The sequence below is a fragment of the Ostrinia nubilalis genome, chromosome Z (assembly GCF_963855985.1).
Source record: "Ostrinia nubilalis chromosome Z, ilOstNubi1.1, whole genome shotgun sequence".
NCBI lineage: Eukaryota > Metazoa > Arthropoda > Insecta > Lepidoptera > Crambidae > Ostrinia > Ostrinia nubilalis.
In genome coordinates, this window is record NC_087119.1 from 21,318,540 (window position 1) to 21,344,924 (window position 26,385).

The 26,385-nt window shown below is 38.2% G+C and overlaps 1 protein-coding gene across 1 annotated transcript in view; it reads right to left on the reverse strand.

The window, feature by feature from the left end:
* Nucleotides 1–26,385, reverse strand: part of LOC135086563 (dynein axonemal heavy chain 5) — a 61,529-nt gene that overhangs the window by 3,608 nt on the left and 31,536 nt on the right. The window contains exons 19-42 of the mRNA XM_063981315.1: nt 23,666–23,832; nt 22,653–22,943; nt 22,119–22,347; nt 21,593–21,792; nt 21,025–21,306; nt 20,648–20,907; nt 20,358–20,577; nt 13,520–13,719; nt 12,869–13,344; nt 12,555–12,766; nt 12,080–12,304; nt 11,801–11,973; nt 11,374–11,529; nt 10,828–11,038; nt 10,426–10,620; nt 6,915–7,211; nt 6,487–6,605; nt 5,750–6,111; nt 4,682–5,671; nt 4,101–4,593; nt 3,270–3,912; nt 2,391–3,185; nt 1,962–2,210; nt 51–1,619 (exon numbers count right to left, since the gene is read on the reverse strand). Of these exons, the coding sequence (XP_063837385.1) occupies nt 51–1,619; nt 1,962–2,210; nt 2,391–3,185; nt 3,270–3,912; nt 4,101–4,593; nt 4,682–5,671; nt 5,750–6,111; nt 6,487–6,605; nt 6,915–7,211; nt 10,426–10,620; nt 10,828–11,038; nt 11,374–11,529; nt 11,801–11,973; nt 12,080–12,304; nt 12,555–12,766; nt 12,869–13,344; nt 13,520–13,719; nt 20,358–20,577; nt 20,648–20,907; nt 21,025–21,306; nt 21,593–21,792; nt 22,119–22,347; nt 22,653–22,943; nt 23,666–23,832 (9,014 nt within the window). The remainder of the gene's footprint in view (nt 1–50; nt 1,620–1,961; nt 2,211–2,390; nt 3,186–3,269; nt 3,913–4,100; nt 4,594–4,681; nt 5,672–5,749; nt 6,112–6,486; nt 6,606–6,914; nt 7,212–10,425; nt 10,621–10,827; nt 11,039–11,373; nt 11,530–11,800; nt 11,974–12,079; nt 12,305–12,554; nt 12,767–12,868; nt 13,345–13,519; nt 13,720–20,357; nt 20,578–20,647; nt 20,908–21,024; nt 21,307–21,592; nt 21,793–22,118; nt 22,348–22,652; nt 22,944–23,665; nt 23,833–26,385) is intronic.

The window sequence follows — 26,385 nt, forward strand, 5'->3', positions numbered from 1 at the left end:
ATATCAGGTACCAAAGACATAAAAAATTAATTAATTGGTATGTGACATACCCTCGAAAGGACATCATTGAAAGTTTTCAATTTACTAATCTCAACTAAGTTCAGCCACGTTATATCCAAAATCCACCTAAATGGCTTTGGAGTAACTGCGTTCAGATCCAATGAAGCGCCGCCTTTGACAAACGCCATAAATTCGTCGTGGGAGATTATACCTCTATGACAGTCTATCTTCATAGCTAACATCAAAGTAAAGAGAGCCTTGTGGCGCTCATACAAACTTCGCAACGTGAACGCCCATACTTCGAAGGTCAGGTATTTGAGAATGATGTTGATCCTCTCTTCTGTAACATTGCTTTTCGTGGATTTCGTGATAGAATTGTCAAATATATTCAGAAACTGTTTCAAAGAGTTCTGGTACATGATGTTCACGTTACTCATTTCCACAATCAAGAAATATAGAATTGATCCTCTTCCAGCAACTGCTCTGAATTCTTCACGGGCTTTGATAATTTTCTTTTCGGTTACCTCTGCAACTTTCAATTTCTCATTCACTTCTTCAGCGGTTGTTTTCGTAATCTGAAGTACCTGGATCAAGGCTTCATCATCAACTAATGATCCTTCTGATGATGTTAAACGGCAAAGCAAGTTACTTTCCAGCTCTTTCATACTTCTTTGGTTTTTCATTACCGATTCAAACAAAGCCACTCTTTCTTCCTCTAGATCTGACTTCTCCATCAATATGACTCGGCCGAGCAATTGATCTTCCAATCCTTGCATCGTTACAGTGAAGTCAATAATCGAAGTCTTCGCGCTTATTTCAGGAGAGTACGGAGGATTTGGTAATTTAGTGGTAATGTAAAGCATAAAACCGGGCATTACATCACATTCTTTATCACCCACTATGACCTTTTCTATGGAACCAGATTTGATGAAGTTCTTTTCCAATACGTTATCAATCACAGGATCTAGTTCTACGCCAACATCTTCAATTAACAGTGGACGTCCTAGAGACAAACTATCTTCAAGATGAGTACGAAAATATTTATGATTCAAGGAAGTGATTTGTAACTCATTTGTACTTTCTTTGTTTTTTATCCAGTTCTTCCCTTGGCTCTGCGGATCAACTAGAAGCGGATATGAACTGGATTTCGTTACAATGAGTGCATTTTGTACAGAAAGTTCATCGTTGGGCAAACCTTGTAAAGTCCATTCGGATATAGTTGCACTCTCCACTAGCATGTTTGTAATGTTTAAGTTATCAGTAACAGGTATTTGTTTCTTTTTCAATATATCCATCCAAGTATCAAGCAAACTGTTTCTGAACTCTTGGTTATAAGGTCCGCAGTACGACAAGAATCCAGTTGCAAGAACGACGTCACCGACCAAACGTCCAAGCTGCTCTTTAAAATCTTTGCTTTGTTGAGTCCATCTGATCTTTTCACCCCCAAGCCCATTGATAAGAGCCGTAGCTGCAGTCATCTTTCTTAGACACACATTAGCAGCATCTGTTAACTGCTGCTTTTCTGATACGGCCGATTCATATTGTTCTTTAACTTTACGCAAGGACATTTCACGCTCTTCAAGCTGCCGTTCAGCCGAAGCCAAGTCTTCCATTGCCACCTGTAAGGAAAAACGAGTTTGGTTAAGTAGGTATAGGCATATCATTATTGTAGTGAAATTATTTCTACAGGGTGTTAGGTAAATGGGTATATGAGCCGACACTAGCCCATGTTAACATGGGCATATAAATGGTATGGTGAAGTCAGAAATTTGATATAATCATTTTATTTTTTTAATTTTCATACAAAATAAATTTTATAAAATCCGATTTGTATAAAAAATAAAATAATTAAAATGAAGATATCAATTTTCTGACTTCACCATACCATTTATATGACCATGTTAACATGGGCTAGTGTCGGCTCATATACCCATTTACCTAACACCCTGTATAATACTAACTTTCAATCTAGCTTCTTGAAGCAGTAAGTTTGCTTTCAACGGTAACACCTCCTTGTTGACGCTATGAAAGAAGGCCATCGCTTTAGTCCATGACAAAAGACCCGCTACGTCACCGCAGACGCGTTTTGCAGTGTCCATGTTGTAGTCTTCCATTTCAAAATACGGGAGCAAGTGCTCCACCATCTCGTTGTTGATTATATCTTTTGGGTAGTTCTGAAGTTGCAGCAGGAAAGTTGTACTGGCCATCATCTGTAACATTTGGTATGATTTTAAGATTAATTAGTAAATACTCTTTGATATAGTAGAAAAATTATTTAATTACAGAGGCTAGAGATTACAAACTCCGCCTGCAGACGCAACTATGTAACTGCTTCTACAAATAATAATTAACGATAATAATTTAAATTAGTTATTGAAATAATAAAAAACCTTGAGTGATTCAGCCCAAGAAGGTTTTGGACATGGTGCAGCTGTATCAGGAATAAGAGGATGTAACCTTCTTTGAAACAATATCAGCACACAATCCATAATCCTCATAATAAGATGTGGTGGTCTGCCTAATTTACGAACTGTAGCTATGTGAGCTGGCTTGATCGTGTTCAAAGCTGCTTCAGCTTCTTCTAAAGCTGGTTTAGCAGCTTCCAATTTCAGTTCAGCTTTTTCTTTCTCTTCAGCAATGTAAGCCACCAAGGCCTCAGCCTTTTCTTTCACAATTTGTACTTGATTCTTAACGATTTCAGCTTGCATAGCTCTTTCTGTAACTTGAGTTAACACGAGATCAGCCTTTTCAGAAGCCAAAGCTAAGTCTTGTTCCATGACAGCCAAGTCTTTCTTCAGTAATTCTACTGAAATGGCAGCCTCCCTTAATTTTTCTAATCCAGTATCCATTCTTAACGCGCCATCTCCAAGCTCTTTTTGCTTCATGTGATAAATAGTTTTGTATCCACCAATAAAATTTAAATATGATTTAGGCGTCACGTGTGATGATCGACGGAATCTTTGGAAATACTCCGTAGAAACCTTGGACACTACGTCTTGAATAGTTCCTAGTACGGTGACCAATTCTTTTTTAACTTCTTTGGTGCATTCGATTTCAAATTCAGCTAGAAAATGATCAGCAACAGACACCAGCGCGTCTTTAGGCCAAGGTTGAAACCAATCGATAGTGCATCCGGATATTAATGCTGGAAACCTTAATGCACGGTATCTAAATGCTTCGCTTACCTGAAACATTTACAAAAAATAACGTAACTTTTAAATTCATTCTAACCTCATCAATTTATGAAGCAAGAAATTTGAGTTACGTACAGGTGAAAAACATAGAACGACATGCAAATTCTGACATGTCCTGTTCAAAAAATATTCCATCACGAGTTCATTGTTTAGCGTACGCTTTTGGTTTTCTCTCTTCATTATTGGTGTTAGCTCAGAAATTATTTCTTGTTGCTCATCCTTGGTAAATAAATTTGATATAACGCCAGACGACAGAATATTGTTCAGGTATTCCAGGAATCCTTCCTCTTTAATGTCCAAGTCTGTGAATACAAACGTTGTGCCTTTTCCTTGTACGCCACAAGATCTGTACAGAAGCTTGAGATCTTCAAGAAAATTGCCTACATTGTAAGATCTGGTAAGAGCAATTTGAAAAGATCGATAGCCTGCAATAAACGTTGACAGTTTTGTGAGTGATTGCTTCCCAGACCCACCTACTCCTACCAACATGACGTTTCCTCTAGGATGTCGAATTACTCTCGATATTTTAACCAAGTGTAACATAGCGTCAGGGAAGAACACAAGATCCATGCCAGAACCTCGGACCATTTCGTTGAATTGAGCCAAGAACATGTCTAACCGTTCTCTTAGCTCACTGTAGTCGAATACAGGCTCGTATACTTTTGGCAATTCCATGTCTGCGTCTTCTCCCTCTTCTCCTGTTGGCTCAGGAGCATCTCTGTAATTTAAAAAAATTGAAATACTAAATGACGAAGAAATCTCAAATTCCGGAAGATATGAAAGCAATATTAGCGTGATCAAAGGAAATATTTCACGAATTATGAGAAACTTTTATTATTACCTATACTCTAAACTGCTACTACTTTTACTCTTAATATTGAAGGGACTGAGTCAATAAATCGTTACCTCATAAAGTCGACAAAGACCGGTTCCTTATCCATCATCTTTCTGTATTCAACTCCTAACACCTCCTCCGCTATGTCATAAAGAGCTTTGTTAAACCAATCTTTATCAACCTGATGAGTGAAGCGGTCAGAAAATACTCTGGAGCATTCATGTTTCCATAGTAACATCAGACATTTTTCTGATTCAATCACTGTAGGTAAAGTCCCCACCATTCCTTGCCACACTCTGGATAGATCCCTCAAAGAAAATACATAGTGGAATTTTGCTGGTGTAGGTAACAAATTCAATCTAGTTCTCATCCAAAGCTCTCTTGTTAGCGGTATAACCTTCTTGATCAATGACCTCACATCTGCAGCAAATCCTCTGCGAGCGTTGTAATGACCTTCACCGATCACTTTGAATATCTTATCAATTGAATCGTTATTTGGCAAAGGACAGTTGAAAATCGCAAACTGGCGCTTCAATCTTGCTGGAATGTCATTTCTGCCACCACCTAAAATTATGAAAATTAATGAGACCTGCATTTACTTATTTGATTATAAAAATATTAATTAAGTACAAATAATGTAACTTAAAAATACCTGGTTGGCCCATGGCACCAAGAAATTGAATATCAACAATGGTTGTAAAATCACCAGGTTTCTCCAGGCTATAAAATCCACCCATGCTCATCGTCTGCCTTACAATTTCGTTAGTTATTTGGTCACCCCATTCATTGATTTGGGGTAAGTTAATATCGTCGATGAATACGAGCATTTTTTTGCCGCCGGGAGGACCAAAAGTCATACCACTACGTTTTTCAACATAACTTTCTATTGTCTTCTGGAATTGATAGGGACTGGTGGCAGATGAAAAGTTAAAGGATCGACTCATAAATTGGTCAGGATTGGCATTTTTCATATATGCTTTCATCATGACCGTCTTGGCAGAACCTTGTTCTCCTAAAAGTAAGACAGCTTTTCCTTGTTTAGCGATACAGTGGATCATGTAGTCAATTCTTACATTGTCCGTTATAGGCACAAGAATACTGGCATAATCTGGAGTGGCTGTGTCCGGGTACACATAAGGTGTTACCAGATCATCCCATAGTTCCCATTTTCCAGAATTTTTGACGTAGAAATCAAAAAGATTGCTGGGTTTATTATTTGGATGCTTCGGAATGTCTAGAATTTCTGAGAAGTTTTTCTTGATGTATGTGTCAAATCGATCTCTGTCGTTGGTTTCTAATAGAGATCCGAAACCCCAAACTAATGAAAACACATATATTTTTTGCAAATGTTCATGGGTGAACAGCACTATTTCTTCTACTTTTTCTTTTTCTTCTTCATCATCCATATCACCATTGACTGATTTGCTGCCAGATGTATCTTCTACTGGTTCGACATTCTGTGGTGGTACAAGACCTTCCAGGAGATTCAACATTTGAAGCACAATATTGCTTTGAAGGACCTTCATACTGAAAGTCAAATTCTGTGTGCACCATGTGTAGATGCCAAAGAAAGTCTGGTCAAAAAGTACGCTAAATACTTCAACTTCTCTGGCCGATCTTGACTTTAGCCAAGCACGAACAACTGAAAGAATAAAAACATTTATTATTATAACTAGTCATCGAATATACTATAGTTGAAAGGACAAAGAAACACATTTACCTGGATCCCAATCCAACCCCGATGAGCTCATGTAAACCATTCCATTTCTAGATACAGTAGCTGGAGATGCATTATCGATGTTCTCCGGTTCGAATATAATCTTCGATGTAGGCGACATTGTCAAACGGTCACCATTGGCTAGAGTCAAGGTCTTATTATCATCTAGCACAGAGTTCAAATTCTCGATCCAAATGCTGTCGACTGGTCCATCGAGCACCAGCCAGATATATTCTCCGGTTTTGATTTTAAGTGTTTTCCTCCAAAGGGCTGAGAATATCCCATCTGTCCAATCGTTAGTGGCCACATCGAGACGCCCGAACATTTGCGCAGCTGTTATAGATTTCGGATTCATGCGCATCTCCCTGAAACGTTTAATTTAAATAATATCAGACCAAAATCATGGCAAGGTAGTTTAGCTAGGTACTACTGATTAAAGTGTCAATTCCAAAAATTAAATATTAAATAGCCATTCAATGGATATATTTAGGTGTCATAATTTTCTTTTCAATTTAATCTACTCGTATTAAAAATAATCTCTTGTCAATAAAACTTTTACGAAAATGCTTGTGAGACAAAAAGCATAGCAAAGTAATAACTACATTTTACTAAAAATTTATTGTTTTGACAACGAAATTGCTCAAATTAATAGTCGCTAACTAATAAATAACACTAGTGGGAAAAGTGCACTGTTCCATAGGGCAGAATAATACCATGCAGCTCTAGAGTGCAACGTTTACCTATGAGGGTTCTCAACTTCAGACAGAGCGTTCATAAGTGTATGAATGCACGTGGTTTTACCGGCCCCTGGAGGCCCTAATGTCATGATTCCATGACGAACTCGTTGAGTTTCGTATAGCTGCAAATACATACGGCTTCTTCATAAAAAAGGCGTATTTTAGAAATACTGTCATGATTTTCTAGTAAAAACAAAATTGCGACGATATTAAGCACTAAGTAAGTAGGGGCAATATTTTTGTTGGCGTTTTTGCAGCAATATAGTAAAAGGTTTGAAAATGTACTCTTTTATTGCAATGTAAATTTTTTATTGAGGGATAAATAGACAACATCGAACTTTTTATTACTATTACACCGTAAAGCAGCCATTTTTCGTATCAAATCTGTTTTTGCAGTTTTTCAATCTTTTTCTTATCAAAAATATACACACCTGTATAACTTTGAGAGCCCAAGGCGGGTGGTATATCAGCCCTGAGCTCTCCACCTGTTTCTTTATTGCATCCTCAAGGTCGTTGTACGTTGTTTTGTCCAGCGCTTGGTTCGGGAACAGATCTGAGACGAGTGAAATGAAGAGTGGTTCATCTTCGTCTATCAGTTTGGACAGGTTCATGTCGCGAAGCACTCTCATGACTATGGTGCTCTCGTTGTCTTTGGAGTTGACCCGTTTGACTGCGCCGAGGGTGCGGAGGACAGAAAGGATGTTGCGGAGGCCGAAATCGTAGTGGACCTGAAATTTTCAGCAAAAATGGGTTATCTAAATATATAAAAGGAGAAACTGACTGACTGACTGACAGATCAACGCACAGCCTAAACGGCTAAACGTAGGCACTTGAAATTTGGAAGGGACGTAGTTTAGGTACCGTAGAGGTGCACTAAGAAAGGAATTCCCGAAATTCCCACGGGAACGGGAATTAGCGGAAAAATCCTTTTGTATGAAAAATCTAAACCGCTTAAGTTAGATGCTTGAAATTTGGTGTGCAGGTACCTTAGTAAACTTAAAGCTTAGGTACAACAGGATATCGTGATATTCCCACGGGAATACTACTAGCTATCATCTATCTATCTATACAGGGTGGAAACGATAAGTTATCTCACTCGATTATTTCTAAACTATGCAAGATATCGAAAAACTGGTTACTGATCCTGAAAGTGCTTAACGAGCTCTATCCAACGGTACCAATAATAGGTTACAAAATAAACGGGATCTATCTGAAAATTCAATGTTTCCAGCTTCCATACATTTAATAAAACCACTTAATATTAAAAACTATACAAACTATCCAAAAACTGGTTACTGATCCTAAAAGTGCTTCATGAGCTCTATTTAACGGTACCAATAATAAGTTACAAAATAAACTGCATCTATCTGAAAATTCAATGTTTCCGACTTCCATACATTTAGTACTGCCACAGTCATGGCACTCATGTCTTGATAATATTATAGCAAGTAAAGTCTAGAACCAATGTTTTCCATGAATAATTTTAAATAAGAATGCAATTTACGAGTTCATTTTAAGTGTTTATTATTTAATAAAAAAAATCAACACTTTTAATATTGTGTGACTGGCATACATTTAGTATGGAGGCTGAAAACATCGAATTTTCGAATAGATCCAGTTAATTCTGTAACCTATCTAAATATACAGTGTGTCCGGGCTTGTAGTGATCAAACTTTAAAGGCGTAATCTATGGACAATTTTATCGATGAAAATACTTAAAATTTGGGGCTTGACCCATTTCTCGCAAAATTACGAGGATTTAAGTTTTTAATTTTTAGTTTTCACCTCTTCCTTCAAAAACAAGTGAAAGCGTGGGTAGCTTAACACTAATAAGCAAAAATTTTATATCATGCGATAGCCAATAAAATTATCTATTAGCAGAAGTAGAAAACAGATACAAGTTTCATACATTTTAAGGGAGTAAGAATGGATTTAATTAGAATAAAACATGACTTTTTTCACTTCTTTTTCAGTTATTTTCCAACACAAGAAAAACCAGGTCGTTAAGGTATGTTTTATTTGCATTGTATTATTAGTATTTGAGCTATTCTACATGCCCGGACACACTGTATAAAAGGAGAAACTGACTGACTGACTGACAGATCAACGCACAGCCTAAACGGCTAAACGTAGGCACTTGAAATTTGGAAGGAACGTAGTTTAGGTACCTTAGAGGTGCACTAAGAAAGGAATTCCCGAAATTCCTACGGGAACGGGAATTAGCGGAAAAATCCTTTTGTATGAACAATCTGAACCGCTTAAGTTAGATGCTTGAAATTTGGTGTGCAGGTACCTTAGTAAACTTAAAGCTTAGGTACAACAGGATATCGTAAAATTCTCACGGGAACGGGAGTTACCGGGAAAAAACATATGTATGAAAAAATCTAAACTGCGTAAGATAGACGCTTGAAATTTGTCATGCAGGTACCTTAGTAAATTTAAAGCTTAGGTACAACAGGATATCGTAAAATTCCCACAGGAACGGGAGTTAGCGGGAAAAAACATATGTATGAAAAAATCTAAACTGCGTAAGATAGACGCTTGAAATTTGGCATGCAGGTACCTTAGTAAACTTAAAGCTTAGTTACAACAGGATATTGCAAAATTCCTACGGGAAGGGGAGTTAACCGCTGAAGATAGATGAAGGGGGTAAAACGGGATCCACGCGTACGAAGTCGCGGGCGGCCGCTAGCTATCATCTATCTATACAATATGTAACGGAAACACCGTCCGATCCATTAAGGTGTTAATAGGTATCGAGTTAAGATTCCATTTGTGTAATAATTTTCATAAAATATTATTTAAAAAATACCCCATGAAAAATAAATACAAAATTTACAAAAATAAAAAAGCTTACATGGCAATCCGAACGGCAGTGTAGAGGGTACGCGGGAGGGGTAGAGATGCGCCGGCACGTCATAAGGTCATGACCCCCAGCGTCTTAAAAAAGCCGCGCGGCGACAGAGTGTTAACGCTTTTTGAAAATTTCCCCGTTGTAGGGTAAATCATTGCTAAACTTATTGACTTTAAAAATCGATAAAAAAATTGTTTTTATTAATTACGTGATTTTGATACTTGTTTTGGTAATGTTGTTAAAGCTACTTTATGACCCTTTCGGATCGGACGGTGTTTTTGTTACATATTGTATATATAAATAAAAATGAATTGATGTTCGTTAGTCTGATTATAACTCGAGAACGACTAGGCCGATTGAGCTGATTTTGGTTTTAAAATGTTTGTCGTAGTCCAGGTCTAAACGGTGAGTAAATACGCGCGCGATATTGTTTTTCTGTGACAGACAAAATTCCACGCGGGCGAAGCCGCGGGCGGAAAGCTAGTTACTTATATTTGTACACCGCAAAGGTACGACATGTTGATACCATTTTAAATGCTGACTTAACACCTTATGTACACATGTTTGAACAAATAAATGTATCTTTATCTTTATCTTTACTCTGGGTTGGGTTAGCACAAACGTTTTTTTAATTATGCATTCTAAAGGCACTCTTGAAATTTTTATGAATGAGGGAGCAGGATGAAATATAATTTAGGTCTTGTTTGTGTTGTAGCCTTTGAATCATAAATCGTCAAATATCAGTAAAAGAGTCTCACGTTGAGATAATTTAGATCAGAGTAAAAAAATTACGTCTCGTGAGCTTTGCTTACCATCTGGAATATTCTCACCTGTTTGGTGAGCTTCACAGAGCTTAATACAATTAAAACTTGCGAACGAGCGTGACTTCCTCGAGAAAGTACTTGTATTTCAATGGTGATCTGCTAACGTCGTAAATCTAGTTTGTGTACAAAATTTATGGAAGTCACGTTTTAAGAGGTCATGCAAAAGTATGCTAATTGACTAGCGTAGGCCAGCTTCACGCGGATGAAGTTCTACCGGACGGGCACCATAATGATGGATGGATGGATGATGTCAAGGTAACTCACCTGTTTGGTGAGCTGCTCCTCACACAACTTATACAAAGTGTAGAACTTGCGGGCGAGCGTAATATTCTCGAGGAAGCCGCAGGAGGCCAGCTTGACCCTGATGATGATCTGCCGGTCGGGCACCATCATGGCGACGGTGCGGAACTGGATCTTCAGGTTCTCAGGGAGTTCCTTGCGACCGGCATAGCCTGGATTCTGTTGACAATCAATGTTTGATAATGTCGACCATTTAGGTATGGGTAAATGACATAATTACCAACCTTTCCGAATAGTTCACACAGCATTCATAAAAACACATTTTAACCATTCGCAGCGCAGACTTGAGCGCAAAGCTGCAATGACTGATACAACCAATTCTAAAATTGCTCGCATAACATCAATCGCTTAGCAGCTACTACTGACCATAGTGATAAAAATGCCGAACTCCGGGCACATTTCGGAGACGTCTCCGTCCGTGAAGACGAAGGTCTTCTTCTTTTCCTTTTTCGCCGCGAGCACCACGGCCACCTGCTGTGCGGCGACTGAGAGCACGGGCAGCTCGATACGATTGAACTCGTCGAAGCAGCCCCAGGAACCTGACTGGGCGAGGCCTTTGTAGATCCGGCCGAGACCTCTGGAAGTATTGACAAAAACCCATTGAGTATACAATTTTTATATTTTTTCCCAAAACTCACAAAGCAGTCAGAAATCAAAAAATCATTAGAGACGAGTCTACGTACTCAGTCAGCACAATGGTGTCAATGGAACTTAAATATACAATGGATTAGAGTGTCAACTAGCCTAATAAGGCGATGTTGATATTTGTATAAAAAAGTGTCAATTTTATATTACTCGTACTTTAATTAAACTGTCGAATTCAGGACGGGTGAATATTTCAAAGTGAATAATTTTTGTTGTGTTCTTTTAAATTTAAGTGAAAATTTCAAATCCACAACATAAAGCAGTTACCTATAGTCCATTTGGTCAGAGCAGTTGAACACCACGACATACTTCGCAAGGGTCTTCCCCATGTCCTTGACGGTCTCAGTCTTACCAGTACCCGCCGGCCCGCAAGGCGCGCCTCCCATGCTCATCGCTAGAGCCTGTGCTAATGTTATGTAACATCTGAAAAATATTTCAAAAAGAAAATAATTATGCTCGGTGTTAATACGAGAACTTCATTCTAAGCAAGTTGAAATGGAAATTAAACATGTGGGCATATTGCTTGAAAAAACGAAGAGAAAAGACGCGAAGAGTCTGAGGAAGAAAGATTCTAGAACCGTGCAAGAGAAAACGCATTCTACCTTATAATCTACGGTTTCCAGGTTTTCTCACTGCACAGAACGGAATTTTGTGCAACTTTTGATTCTGATTTTCGTAAAATGTTCATGGTTACCTGTCAGTAAGAGGAGTAATGACAAGGCGATCAGTGCACCCAAGGTATTCGTTCTGGTATGTGAATACCACATCCGTCACCGATATCCAGGTCTTGTCCGCGTCGTCTTTGAAGTAGAAACGGCATTGCTTCAGCCACTCGAAGTCGGTCGCCGATCGGACGTTGAGACGGCACTGGAACCATACGATTTTAGTCAAAATTATACACAAATGTTATTCTAGATTATCATATAATTATCATGGACAACATTAAATACTTTTAAGAGGGACAAAAACTTACCAGTACATCAAAAATGTCCCTTTGATGGACATGGATAGTAATAAGAGTCTCAAACTTAATTCTTTCAATCTTCAGTAAGTCCCTGGTGGTCTGATCAATCAATGTGTTCAGCAGTTCCAAAAACTTATTGTTGGTTTCCATCATTATTTTCTTGTCTTGCCGAGCTTGCATCAGTGCTAGTTCTGCATCACGAGTCCATATTATTTGGATGCCCAGAAGTCCAACCTGAAATGCCAATTTAAGTTTTATATCTCATAGATTCTAGTTCTAACAGATCCAGAAATAATCCAGCGCTTATTTTACGCAAATAAGTTTGAGACAGGCGCAACTTATGTTCTGTAAAAGGTTGCCAATGTTCTTCATCCGGCTCAAATTATTTCTATAATAATTGCCTGGTTAGCGTCATATACCTACCTGCTCATTATTTTGATGCGATTTGGAAAGGACAGTAGGTACCTATATCTAACTATTTTACCTGTGCCGGCATTTTGTCAAGGAACAGCAGCAAATTGAAAGCGGGATCGTTGAGGATGGACACCGCGTTGCGGATGATGGAGTGCAGGCTGCTTTGAGCCGACTGCAACAGTGACGTCAGCCAGGTCTCCACAGAACCCTCTGCCCGTACGGGACGCTCCAGCTTTATCTCTTCACCCTCCGAAGAAACAATAGCAATCATCTTGTTGTATTCTGAAATTGATTTCAATGTTTGTTTTATTATATTGACGCTAATTTTAAGTTATCAGGTATCTAGTTAGAAAGAAACAAGAAAGCTTAACTTTATTGACTCACCAATATCATGGAACTTGACATAACGAATATTGTCAAATATGGACAGCAGATGATTCTGTATGGTATGTGAATCTGAAGCCTGTCCAAGAATTTCTAACAGGGCTGGATCAGAGACAAAGAAGAATCTAGGAAACATTGTCCTCTTCTTCTCTAGATAGCCACTCAAACTTTTCTGACAGAGTTCCAGCTGTTCTTGGAGATGCGGAAGCAATTGTCTTAATAAATCGTCTCCGACGCAACAGGATACGACTCCAGGTGTCTCATGAGCCCTTTGCATGATCTTCTGCCAAGATTTGTCAATTTTTGAGAACCGCTTGGCTTCTTTGGGCAGTTGTTTGGCGATGTCACCCCCTACGAATACAGCTTCAAGGTACACCCACATATTTTGCACTAGCAACCAGCGTTCTAAGATCTCGTTCGTACTTTGCAGGTCGTAAAGCCACTGCTGTATCTGCTTTCTGAATGGTGCGTTGTATCTGAAATATAAGGAGATAATATTTATAGTCTCTATTGAAGTGTCCTAATAATAAATAGGTATTGTTTGAAAGCAAAATATTTTGTAGTTTTTTTCATGTGACATTACCACTTTTCACTCCGGAGCTTTAAACTTAGGAGCATGGATTTTCACAAGATGGTCATCATAATAATTACCGATTGGATAGTAGCGAGCCGAGGATCATGAGACTGTCTTCCAGCTGTCCGATGGTCTCCGCCGTGGTATCTCCTCGGAGGAGGAGTTCTCCCCTGTTGTTGAAGGTTTGGAAGGTCAGCTCGTGGACGGACCACTCGTTGGTCACTTGCCGAAGCTTTGCTTCGATGTCCTTCTCCTTCATCGCTGAGATGCAGATATCCTGTAAAATGAGTGAAAATACCGCTAAAAAAATTATAATAAAAAAAACTTTTTTAAAAACAAGCTTTATCCTGAAATGCAGTTGTACTAAAACGAAAAAAATAATTGTGTGCTTGGTTAAAAGAATTTCGAAAGCTTGTATCGCGCATGGAATTTATTACTCTTTTTTTCTGTTTGCGCTACAAGCTTTCGAAATTCTTTGAACCAAGCACACAATTATTTTTTTCGTTTTAGTACAACTGCATTTCAGGATAAAGCTTGTTTTTAAAAAAGTTTTTTTTATTATAATTTTATTTTACACTTTTTAGTTGTATCTCAATCTCTGGGTCATTATTTAGCACCAAAGTGCTCGAGAAGTCGAATCCAACGAACCCAAACTCGATAAGATTCCGCCGTTTCGTTTAGGAGTTCCTATGGCCACCTCCTGACTCCATCATCAGGACCCTGGACATCATCTAGCACCCATTCTTTTTTCATTGTACGTCAATGACATCCCCAAATATCCGAATACGGATTTAGCCCTCTTTGCGGACGACACCGCACTCTACAAGTCCGGACGTAATCGGAATTACGTCATCTTGGCGCTCCAACGCGCAGTCACACAATTAGGCGAATGGTTCAGGAAGTGGCGTATCGAGGTAAATCCCGAAAAAAGTGCAGCAGTGTAGTTTTCTAGGGCTTTGTCTGCGAAACGTCCTCCGGTTCGCACTCGTCCTAATGTCCCCACCCATCTCACCTTATTTGAACAAATTATTATTTGGAAGAGTGAGGCTAAGTACTTAGGTGTCACCCTCGACCAGAGATTATCGTTCGCTCCGCACCTCAGACGTGTCTTGAGCCATGCGAACCACTACACCCACCGACGCTACCACCTAGTTGGAAGGAAAAGTAAATTGTCACTTAGGAATAAGTTGACAATTTACAAAACCTGCATCCGTCCAGTGTTGACTTACGCCCAGTCCGGTGTTTGCTCACACTTCCTGCACAGTCCTTAAGAAATTCCAGACCCTCCAAAACAAATTCTTACGCCAAGCCGCGGATGCCCCGTGGTTCGTGCGTAACACGAATCTCCATAGAGATTTCGAGATCCCATCGATTGATCACTTTATGAAAGAAGCCTCTCGCCGCTACTTTGATAAAGCGATCAACCACAAGAACCCTCTTATCGTTAGCGCCGCCACGTACACACCCCAGAAAGATGTCGCTGCCCAATACCGACAACCTAGGCATGTCCTAGACGACCCGGACGATCCTATTACCGAATTTCTGAACACAGACATCACTGCCTTAAGCACGCCAACTACTCCACAACACAGTAGCTCGTTACACCGTACTCGCCGGCGAGTACGAGGCCCTGCCTTCCATTTCGGACGGTACAGACATGTACCGGGCCGGTTCTCCCCAATCCGTCCCCCGGACACGGCCTGAGCCGAGGTCCGAGCCTACCGTGGCGCCCTCAGGCCGCGTCCGTAGTCCCCCTCGATCGGGCCCACTAGAGTGAGCCCACCGTAGGCTGGACTTTGGTCCAACACCGCGGTGGGCAACCCTCTAGTTGGGTTCGCCACTGATCGGGCGCTTTATGCGCTCGATACTGCCCGATCGCGAACGTCGGTCTGCGACGAGCGCGCGTCCCTTAAAAAAAAAAATCATCTAGCACTAAACTGCTTGAAAAGACAAATCCAACGAACCCAAACTCGATGAGTTTCTGCCTTTTCGTTTAGGATTTCCTATGGCCACCTCCCAAAACCATCATCAGGACCCTGGACATCATCTAGCACTAAACTGCTCGAAAAGACAAATCCAACGAACCCAAACTCGATGAGTTTCTGCCGTTTCGTTTAGGAGTTCCTATGGCCACCTCATGACTCCATCATCAAGACCCTGGACATCATCTAGCACTAAATTGCTCGAAAAGAAAAATCCAACGAACCCAAACTCGATGAGTTTCTGCCGTTTCGTTTAGGAGTTCCTATGGCCACCTCCCTAATCCATCATCAGGACCCTAGACATCATCTAGCACTAAACTGCTCAAAAAGACAAATCCAACGAACCGACACTCGATGCGATTCCGCCGTTTCGTTCAGGAGTTCCTATGGCCATCTCCTGACTCCATCACCAGACCAGCTCAATGGTACCATAACATTGCAATGTCATCGTACTTACATAAGTATACCAAATTTCAGCTCAATCGGTTGAGACGAAGTGGTCTTAAATTCAGTTGCAAGATTTGTCCCACACATACTAACAAGTGAAGTCAATATAAAGCTTGTAAAAATACGGCTAACTGACAAAATCCGCATTCTTAAAATGTATAATGTACCTACCCTAGGTTAAATATTATTTCATGGCGGATATTATTTATGGTGTAATGATTCTTTCTAAGTAAATTTTGTTGCTAGGCTATGGCTAATTTTAAAGCTAGTATCGTAAAATAATTTATGATAAAATCACATTGCAAAATTAAATAATTTATTGATTAATTTTATTGATTGTCATGTGACCACACTTTATGAAATGGATCATTAGGAACTTTTACATTTTATTTTGTCAAATATACAAACAAAATGTTTTATGCTTTTATGTCTCCAAATTCTATAAAAGGACGATTTTGTAATAGAAACTTACCTCCTTCTTCAACCCATTTTGCGGATGTGAAAAACATGTTTCCTATTCCTCTTGTAGTCAATTCTAGGAATGTTTTACAATGTAAATTATAACCACAAAATTTCTCAGATTATTTTAATTCGTTCACAAAAGAACATCATGCGATGAATTTTATACAGGACGCGTCGGATAAACGCACAAAACAACAAGCCCGCTAGTTGGCAACTGGTCTAATATTGCACAATGATCGAGTTGGTAAGAAGAAAACGGGTAGACTTTTGTGTAGATGTGATTGAAATCAATTAAAATTTATGCAGACTCCATGTCACTACGTCAGAGGTCGAACGTTGTTCAAACCGGCACCACACGGCCGTTCGCGGCACCGGCGGCGGCGGGACTAAATCCTTTTCAAACCTGCCCATTTTGTTTGCCTACCAGGCTGCCCAGTTTGGTTGCCAGGAAGGCGTTGGGAAACCATCTGGGATATCCTTTAAATTAAATGGCAATCAGTTCTATTATGAAAGTAAGTACCTATGAAATAACCAAAATATTGCATATTTTTGAAATTGATTATTACAGTTGTTCAAAAAAAATTGATTCTTTTTAAATTGGTACCTTGCGTTACGGTTATAATTTCCAAAATTAACGGTATTTTTTATGCAGTTTTTTTTTATTATTGCTGATTATAATAATGTACTAAGTGTTACAAATACTTTTTTATTACAAACTGAATTGTAATAATAAAAAAAATAGTTTGTTTCGAAATTCAATACTCATTACTAGCAAATCGTTTGACTTTTCAGCTTGTGGCACTATTACTTATTCTGTGCTTGTGGTGTAAAAAAAGTGTACTAAGTACACTGTCAGTGCCCATTATTTTAAAAACATGTCCATCTTTTGCAGATTCCAAAATAGTCTAATACATAGCATTACAACTTAAGAAAAAAAGTTATTGCTTTTGGAAACAACAGGAGCCTAATCAAGAAAAACATTATTTTTCAATTCAGGTTACAAGTGTTGTAGGTAATATTTTTTTAATTAGTTATTTAGTTCTTTCGAATCTATAAGGGTTCCGTTTTTTGCTACGGAACCCTAAAAATAATGGATACCAACATCACCAATCAATAATTTAAAAACTAGCTGACCTAGCAATGTAATTTCATAGAAAATTCCAAGTTAATAAGATTTTAAATCTTTTTTACCTTTCTTGATAGCATCAATAAAACTGTGTACGTTTTCTATAAACTGATCCTCTGACGCGCATGTTTGAAATCGAATGCGCGAACTAGCTGCTGTACCACAGATACAGATTACAGAGTACTTATTAAGAAAATATTATATAATTATTATCTCTTCTATCTTTGTTGCCACCGGGTGCCACCGGTAAAATCGCAATGTAAAAAGAAACAATCCCGTTTTCCTCTGAACCACCGCTATATATAGCTCTGAAAAGCTCTGAAATTGAGTCCGTCTGTGAAAAAAACATAATATTAAGAGGAACGGTCGAACCTAGCAACATCTTAAAACCACAAAGATAATTTTATTACTACGAGTATTATACAATTGAGAAAATACAAAAAAAAATCAAGGACTTACAGATAATTATCACTTACCTGTTTTGATACTAGACCACATTGTTTTCTGCCAACCGACATCGATTGAAATCTTGGCGTCGGTAGACGCCCTCTTACCACTCAATACGTAAATTATCATGAATAAAACGTTTATAAAAAAGTACAAAGCTTCTGATTTATGATGCCTTAGTATTGGCGATAGTATGTTAGCCCACGCAGTTATAGAAAATCACAGTACTAAAAAATAGCGCCCCGTTTCAATAAATTGGTTGGCAGTTGCGAATACAGACGACGGCACATCCAGCTGAACACTGCGTCACACATAATTATTATTGTCGTAGTAATAGAAGCTATTTTGCAACAAAAATGTTATTCTAATGTATTGTCGACTGAACATACAGGCAGCAACCGGTGTAACATTTTCGTTCCTTATCTCGATAGAAATAAGGTTGATTATGGTGTGGTTTTGCTTCAGTGCCTATATTTTAAGATCTACCTCCTTCAATCTTCTGCGATCCTGGTACGATGCGGATATGCATTTTGCCACGTTACCCATTTCCCCAACCCGACTGACCTAATTTCAAGGAAAATCGGCGGAAAACTGTGGAAATAAAATACTTTCACGACCAAAGAACATCAAATTAATTATTTTATAAATTAATTAGTATTACGACCATAAACGTGAATGTGTTAAAAACAAAAGATAGCCGTTTTTCAAGGATTTATTGCATAATAATTATCAAAACAACGAAATAGGTCATCATGTCAGACCGATCTGTCAATGCATAAAAATAAATTAGATATAGTTCCAAAATACTGGACTGTCCTATCGATGACATTGACAGTGGGGTGCCACCGTCAATACCAGATCGCTGGTTCCGATTTTTGCCATGTTGGAAACCATATAGTTGAACGATGGTAGCGCCCTCCTGTCATTGAGTTTGGTGGGACAGTTCAGCGTAGGTCATCTATATTTACTATGTACTCGTAAGTACTCGGAACTCAAAGGTGACTCTGACTGACTGAAATAGTGATCTATCGACGCACAGCCCAAACCACTGGACGGATCAGGCTGAAAGGCATGCGGGTAGATTATAATTAAATAACTTGAAAAAATTGAACTGCCTAAGGCGGGAGTTGGAAGAGCAGTCGCCCGGCAAGCGGAAGGTTGAGATGCGACTCTTAACGCTAAAAATTAAATAACTATGTAGGTAGATGTTAACACGTAGGCAATTAGGCATCCGCTAAGAAAGGATTTTACGAAACTCCACTCCTAAGGAGGTAAAACGGGATCCACGCGTACGAAGTCGCGGGCGGCTGCTTGTATAAAAGATAGATAAAAAGTTCAATATAATTATTTTTTGCACGTATAAAGCTCCCTACTAATACTATACACGTTTTCAAACACGATTCCAAACGTGCATTTAATAAACGCAGAATTAAACAAGGCAGTGATTTTCACACTGTGAAATTTCCAGTGAGCAAGTTTTCCACTTTCCGCACGAAACAGGACAGGGTATGGGGCGTGGGGCGCGCGGCACCGCTTGCGGGGCACGACAGGTGGATCGTCGGTAACAGTACCAGGGCGGCATCGTTCACGAAAAGATTTGCGCCAGCTGGCCAACTTCATAAACGAAAGGTGTCTGATAGAAACTACGAAAATTTCCTCCACCATACGTAATAGGGGTGCCAAATTCATAAAGGTAGATAAATGAAGGCGAAGATACAAAATTATAGTTAGCGTTTCTCTTTCCATACTTTGAATAGGAGTGAACGAGCAATAAAATATTTTCACAGGTTCGTCGCAGTAACTAGTTTTGTTTTCTCTTTCGAATAATATTAGGAAGAAAGAGAGCGATAAGATGGGGTGAGTTATTATGAGGCGGAGCTTGATATTGAGATGGAATGAGAGAGAAGCTGGGGATGAAGGTGTCGCAAATAGGTTACGTTACGCGCCCTCAATCGCTTCTGTTTTATGAGCGCCTGGTATTCAGACGTCAGAATGCGTTTCGTTTTAAGTTTCGGGTTTCGTTTCGTCGCCGCACCACGATAAATTTTCTGATATGAAGCTACGTTTCGTTTCACCGGAATTAACATAAAATATTTTTATACGTTGCAGCGTTTAATTTTTTTTTGTCATCATAAGCAAGCAGTAACTATAATAATTATTTTTATTACAATTAGGTACCTACTGTTTCTCGTAAATTATTTATCTTTTAGCAATATTATGAGTAGTTTTATAAATTAAAAAAATGCCACCTGGAAAAAGTTGTAGGAATTCCTGACAACCGGTTGGTCGCCCCGGGTACCTACCGTTGGGGAGAATTTAAAATGTTGCGAGGGACCTGCGTGAGCTTCACGTTGGACGTCCACTGGCGAAAGACACCAAAACAGACTGTCGCGGAGGATCGGAGGCCAAGATGCACTCTTAGTTACTTCGAACTTTTAATATAACAATTACCTCAATATCCTCTTTATTCTGCAACAAAGGTGCCTCCAGAATATTCTTCAAGCAGAAGTCCTCGTTGTCAAGTTCGAAGATGTATTTGGTGACCTCCATGATACGTTGCCAGTGACGCGCTTTCATCGCTTTGTTGGCCATCAGCTCCAAGAGCGGGCACATGTCGTTGAAGTCATCTATTGTCTTCTTAAGCGCGAAGAAGGCAGGCCATTCTTTAAGGCTAAACAAGAAAATTGGTTTCTCTTAGTAGTTAGAACAAATTCATCATCTTATATCAGATGCAAACTTACCCCTTTGGCAGCTTTCGGCACCTATTTTGAAACTCCATAAGCTCATTGTTGATCTCCTCGATGTTGACTTCACCCCATGGAATATCATAATAGCTGCTGACTCGGTCGATGACGTCATTGTACAGTTTATACAGCTTTTGCAAAAGGTTTAGCTCCTTTCTTATTTGCGCAAGTTCAGGGTATTCCGTGTGAGGAAGACCAAATAGTTCCTCGCCATTTTGGTAGGTTTGTAGTTTACGCCACATGCCATCGAAGCGGTTCTGGAAATCAAGACCTTAATTTACGAAAAAGTTTGATGAAACGAATAGGAATTGTAAATATGGTTCGCCTCCAGGAATATTAATATAGCCTTTATTACAAAGATGAAAATATTATACCTGGAAGAGAATCAACCTATCTGATGCCTCCCTAGGGCTCAAGCCAGGCTGCATAGGGCCTGCATGGCGATACTCATGGCAGTACTCCGTATTGTCATCCCTAAACCTGTCCAGGTTGTTCTTGAGGTCATCAGAGAAGGTCGGCTGCATTTTCAAAAGCTGGAAATGGGTTGCCAACGCCTGCGCTTGCAGCTGTTGCCAAGTGTAGCGGAGATTATCAACCTGTTCTAAATCCTCTTTGCTCACAGGCAGCTCATAGCGAGTGATTATGTTGAAGGCTTCCTGGAAATTAGAATAGTTTGATGGAACTGGGTGATATAACTTATACATTCTGGCTTTTTCATATTAAACTTACCTAATTATGTTTATAAGAACCTATCAAAATTTTGGATAATAATTATTCACATTACATACTTTCACCACAGAGATCACATTGAGTACAGAAGTACTTATCTACATCCTAAATTATTTTATAATGCATTATTAAATTGTTTATGTTTTCAGTATTTGCATATTTTGTAAACTGTAAACAATTTACAAAAAAATATAGATTTAAGTTATTACTTACTTCAACCGGGTCAATTTTGAGTTCCATGTCAACTTCTTGTTCCCGTATCTTCTTCAGAGTCTCCATGACAGTCCTGACGTCATCCAGGTCTCTTATGGGTCTCTCCAGCTTACGTTCTAGATCATTCATGATGGCATAAACGTAGTCCATCTCACGTTTATATTTCTTGCGCATAGCTTGACTTATTCTGTGAGTGCCGTCTGTAATAAATTAAATTTTCATTTAACCCTAAATTAAAACTCAGGGTTGGAATTCTAAGGAAAACTTTTAGCTGATCATATTTTTAATTATTTCAATGGAAGCTGCAGAGATTTTTTTTTTCATTTAGGTACTCGATTAGTATTTCGAAATTGGTACTTAATTTCCTTGCCAGACCCTTTTTATTACTATTTTGAACTTATAAAATATCTGCCTAGTTTTTAATTGAGTCTTTACTTGATTCTACCTCATTATTCTGTGCCGATACTTAAAGGCTAGCCGTTTGCAGGACTATCAAGTAGATGGAAAAAGAATTACGAAAACCCACTTTTCAACTCTGTAGTCAGTCCAAGCTTGAGTTTCTCGGTGGACACAGCGAGGCAGGTGCCTATGACCAGCACGTCGGGCTCGGTCGCCAGCTTGGCTTCCAGCTCGCTGTGCTTCTTCAGCGACAGTTCAAAGTCATTCAAGTTCCAGGACAGCAGTTGGCGCAGGGTCTTCTCACATTTCCAGAGGTAGTGGTACGGACGCCAGCGCTTCACCAAGTTGTTCAGCTCCTAGAATTTGTAACAATGCAATAAAATTCTTTACGAATCGTTTTGTTACAGTAAGTAGCACAATATTCGCTTCTTTATTTCATTACTCGGTGGTATTTATTTCAATTCTCAGGACTAGAAATCACTGTGCAACAAACTGCGCGGTATTTTCCAGTTTGATTACTCGTGTTAAATCAGCTGGATAAGTAAAGGTGTATCCGGGATTCATACTAAAAACATACTCGTAGTTACTATGTCTACTGTGGTTACATTAACGAAATCTAATTGAGAGTTGTTACAATCATCATAAAGTTAAAAAGACTTACTGTTTTGATATTCTGCGTGCATGTAGACATTTGCGACAAGGTCTTGACGACTTCCTTGTTCTCCATGACGTGGTTATAGAAGTTTTTCTGTTGGAATGGGAACGACGGCTTCTCCTCCGACTCAAGGCGGTAGTGTCTCTTGCGCCGAATCTTCGCTGCCTCGATAACTTTAAGGCCCTTTTGCTGCATACCCGCGTTTTGCGCAGCCCCTGATTGCACCTGTTCGTCAAGCTTCGTGACTACTTCTAGAAGGTGGTTCGACGGGCGGCCTGCGATCTTCTTCCAGTTAACCTGGGTTAGGGTATCGGGACGCGCGCAGAGGTGAAGCGGGGAGTCCAAATAAAGGTATTAAGCACATTGAGTGTTTGGCAAATAAAACAGAAATAGGTGAACACAGCGGCAGTGGCAGCAGACGAAAACACAGTAGTTCACAGGTGCGTGCAGGTAACATCACAATACAATTAACATCACAGGGTGGGGTGATAAAAGAAGGAAAACGTTTAAGTTAGTATTTTATACTCATTATTTAACAGTGGGTTAGTTATGTACAATATTGTTAAGTTGTTATTTTATCAGAAGTTTATTTCAATCAATAAATGTTTAGTTTAAATAGTACCTTAATTTAACAAGCAATCTTACTTAACAGTGCAATTGTAGTTATTTAATTAAAGAGTAGACCATGAATAATAATGATTTGAATATTTTTATGAGGTTTTTCGAAGGTTGGTGATGAAATGAAGTGTGCAAAGCAATTTCTAAATATATATATCAGCTTCATCTGGTCAAATTAGGGACGATTGATTCATTAATTTTATCAATAAATTATCTGTCAATAATCACCATAAAACCCAATGGTAAAACAGTAAATAATAACAGCCTTTTTGCGTAACAAAGAAACGTTATACATCACAGTAACGGTACCACATCCAAAACCTTTGTCCTTCTCACGCTGAAAGTTTTCTATTTTTTTTAGTTGAGACGTTATGTTGAAATCTACATTTATTTATTCTCACCCTAGGGACCTTCCCTCCGGACCATTGGGCGACTCCCTTGGACAGTCCTGATATGTGTTTCCCAGCGATGGTCAACACTTCCTGTATTTCATCCAGGGTCGGCTTCACAGACACATTCGGGATCATGAGGGTTGCTTGGAGTAAGAATATCGGCTTCTTCACGTATTCTGTGGAATGAAATGAAACAACCATCTATCTATAGAATACGATAGAATCTATACGTTAATTGCTTAGTAATAAGCTAAGGGTTTTGACTGGAAGTCTGGAACATTGGTGTAATCGTGTCTTTGATTGCTTTTTTATTGTTATTGATATTGTCTGCCTGCTTGTTTTTAAATAAAAGAAAAATAAGATATCGACACCTTCAGGTTCAATTGTCGTATAAACCATTTTGGCCAAATTGAGTTATATATACAATTTTAATCAGAATTTTTTTCTCTATCGAGCTGTATATTCGATATATTGAAATTCGCTAAAAAAATGTTTATACGCCCCAAAAAACTATAGCCTAAAAGATAAATAAATACCTTATAAACGATGTAAAAACCGAACGCTTGTTTTTGGTATTTTTGCTAAGATGTATCAACCATACATTTTTTAAGCCAGGATGTAAAACTCTCTCGTAATTGAAAATGGTTTTTACGCCCAAAGACATATGGCCAGATATTTGGATCCAACGTCGTAAGTCCACGTATTCAATATGGTAATTATCTGTTTCATATTCATATTCATTTATTTATTGCATCACATATGTATGTATGGATAGTAAGTAAGTTTTTCTTAATTATAAAGTTAAAGAAAGTTGATTGTTTCTACTTTTAAAGATAATAACTAGATAGGTAGGTATACAGGGTGGAAACGTTAAGTGATCTCACTCGATTATTTTTAAAATATACAAGGTATCGAAAAACTAATTAATGATTCTGAAAGTGCTTCACAAGCTCTTCCAAACGGTACCAATAATAGGTTACATAATAAACTGGATCTATCCGAAAATTAAATGTTTTCAGCCTCCATACTAAATGTATGCCAGTCAAACAAAATTAGAAGTTTTTTTTTTACTAAACAATAAACACTTAAAATGAACTCGTAAATTGCATTCTTATTTAAAATTATTCATGGAAAACATTGGTTTTAGGCTTTACTTGCTATAATATTATCAAGATATGAGTGCCATGACTGTGGCTGTACTAAATGTATGGAAGCTGGAAACATTGAATTTTAGGATGGATCCAGTTAATTTTGTAACCTATTATTGGTATCGTTGGATAGAGCTCGTGAAGCACTTTCAGGATCAGTAACCAGTTTTTGAATATCTTGTATAGTTTTTAATATTATGTGGTTTTACTAAATGTATGGAAGCTGAAAACAATTAATTTTCGGATAGATCCAGTTAATTCTGTAACCTATTATTGGTACCGTTGGATAGAGCTCGTGAAGCACTTTCAGGATCAGTAACCAGTTTTTCGATATCTTGTATAGTTTAGAAATAATCGAATGAGATCACTTATCGTTTCCATCCACCCTGTATAAGGTTGCTTCCAGGTCCAGTACATTCGTGAATTGATCTCGACTAAATGTGATAAATTCAAGACTTTTAAACAAAGAAAACAAGCCATAGTGTGCTCATGAAGGCTATTTATACCCTTTTGATATGCTCTGTAATAATTTATTACTTTTCAAGTACTATTAGGGATGATGACTAGATAATGAAATCGAAATTCTATTTAGTCCGTCAGACAGATAATCAGAAAATATTAGACTCATTTTTTTTTTCATAATCGAATAATTACAGTGTTATCGAATAATTACAGTGTTATATTGCGTGACGTATCGCGCCATTTCAACTCGATGTAGCACTGTTATTATTTAATTATGAAAGAAAATAAAAAATATGAGTCTAATATTTTCTAATTATCTGCCTGACGGACAAATAATTGAAATTTTGTCATCTAGCCTTTACTTTGAGCTGTAATTTAAATTTGGGTTTCTTGTAAAGATATAAATTCCTAAGAGTAATTCTCAAAAAATTACAAATCCTTCTCCTGAGCATACTGGAGCTCTTCTCTGAGAACCAGGAAAGCTGTCTGAATGTTTTGCTGTAATTGTATTTTTTTTTGTTCAAAATTTATGGTGATTAGTTTTGTTTAAAATTATTAGTTTTGCCATAATTTTCCTGCAAAATTGTAAAAAAAAACAATAAACTTGTTATTTTTCGTATGCAAGCAAATTTATTATTTCTACCTCAACCAAATATCGTTTTTACACTGTTAAATATCTTTGTGCAAATTCTCTAAACAACAAAAGCCTGGAAATAGTAAACAATACATTATTTACATGTATAGTTTTAATAATACATTTGAATAAATCACTTTATCAATGGGTGTATAAACCAAAAAAATTACATCTAATGGTCTTTAAGCCATAAATTTCAGTCTCGTGTTTACTAAAAAATTATTATTATATAGTTATTTTCAGGTCCAATATAATGGGTCGTATAAACCACCGAGTGCCTTTTTTAAGGACGTAACTCCAAGCTAACTTTAAAACTACTGAAGATGCCCATTTTTTAAATATCTAGACCTTTTCATCGCAAGAATTGAAAAATGTTTTCTCTTGGTCATTTTTTTATAACTTCTCAAATAAAAAAGTTACGATTTTTTTATAAAAAAAAAAACGTTTTTTGGGTCTCCTGAAAAGTAGGGTTTTGGTTTATACGA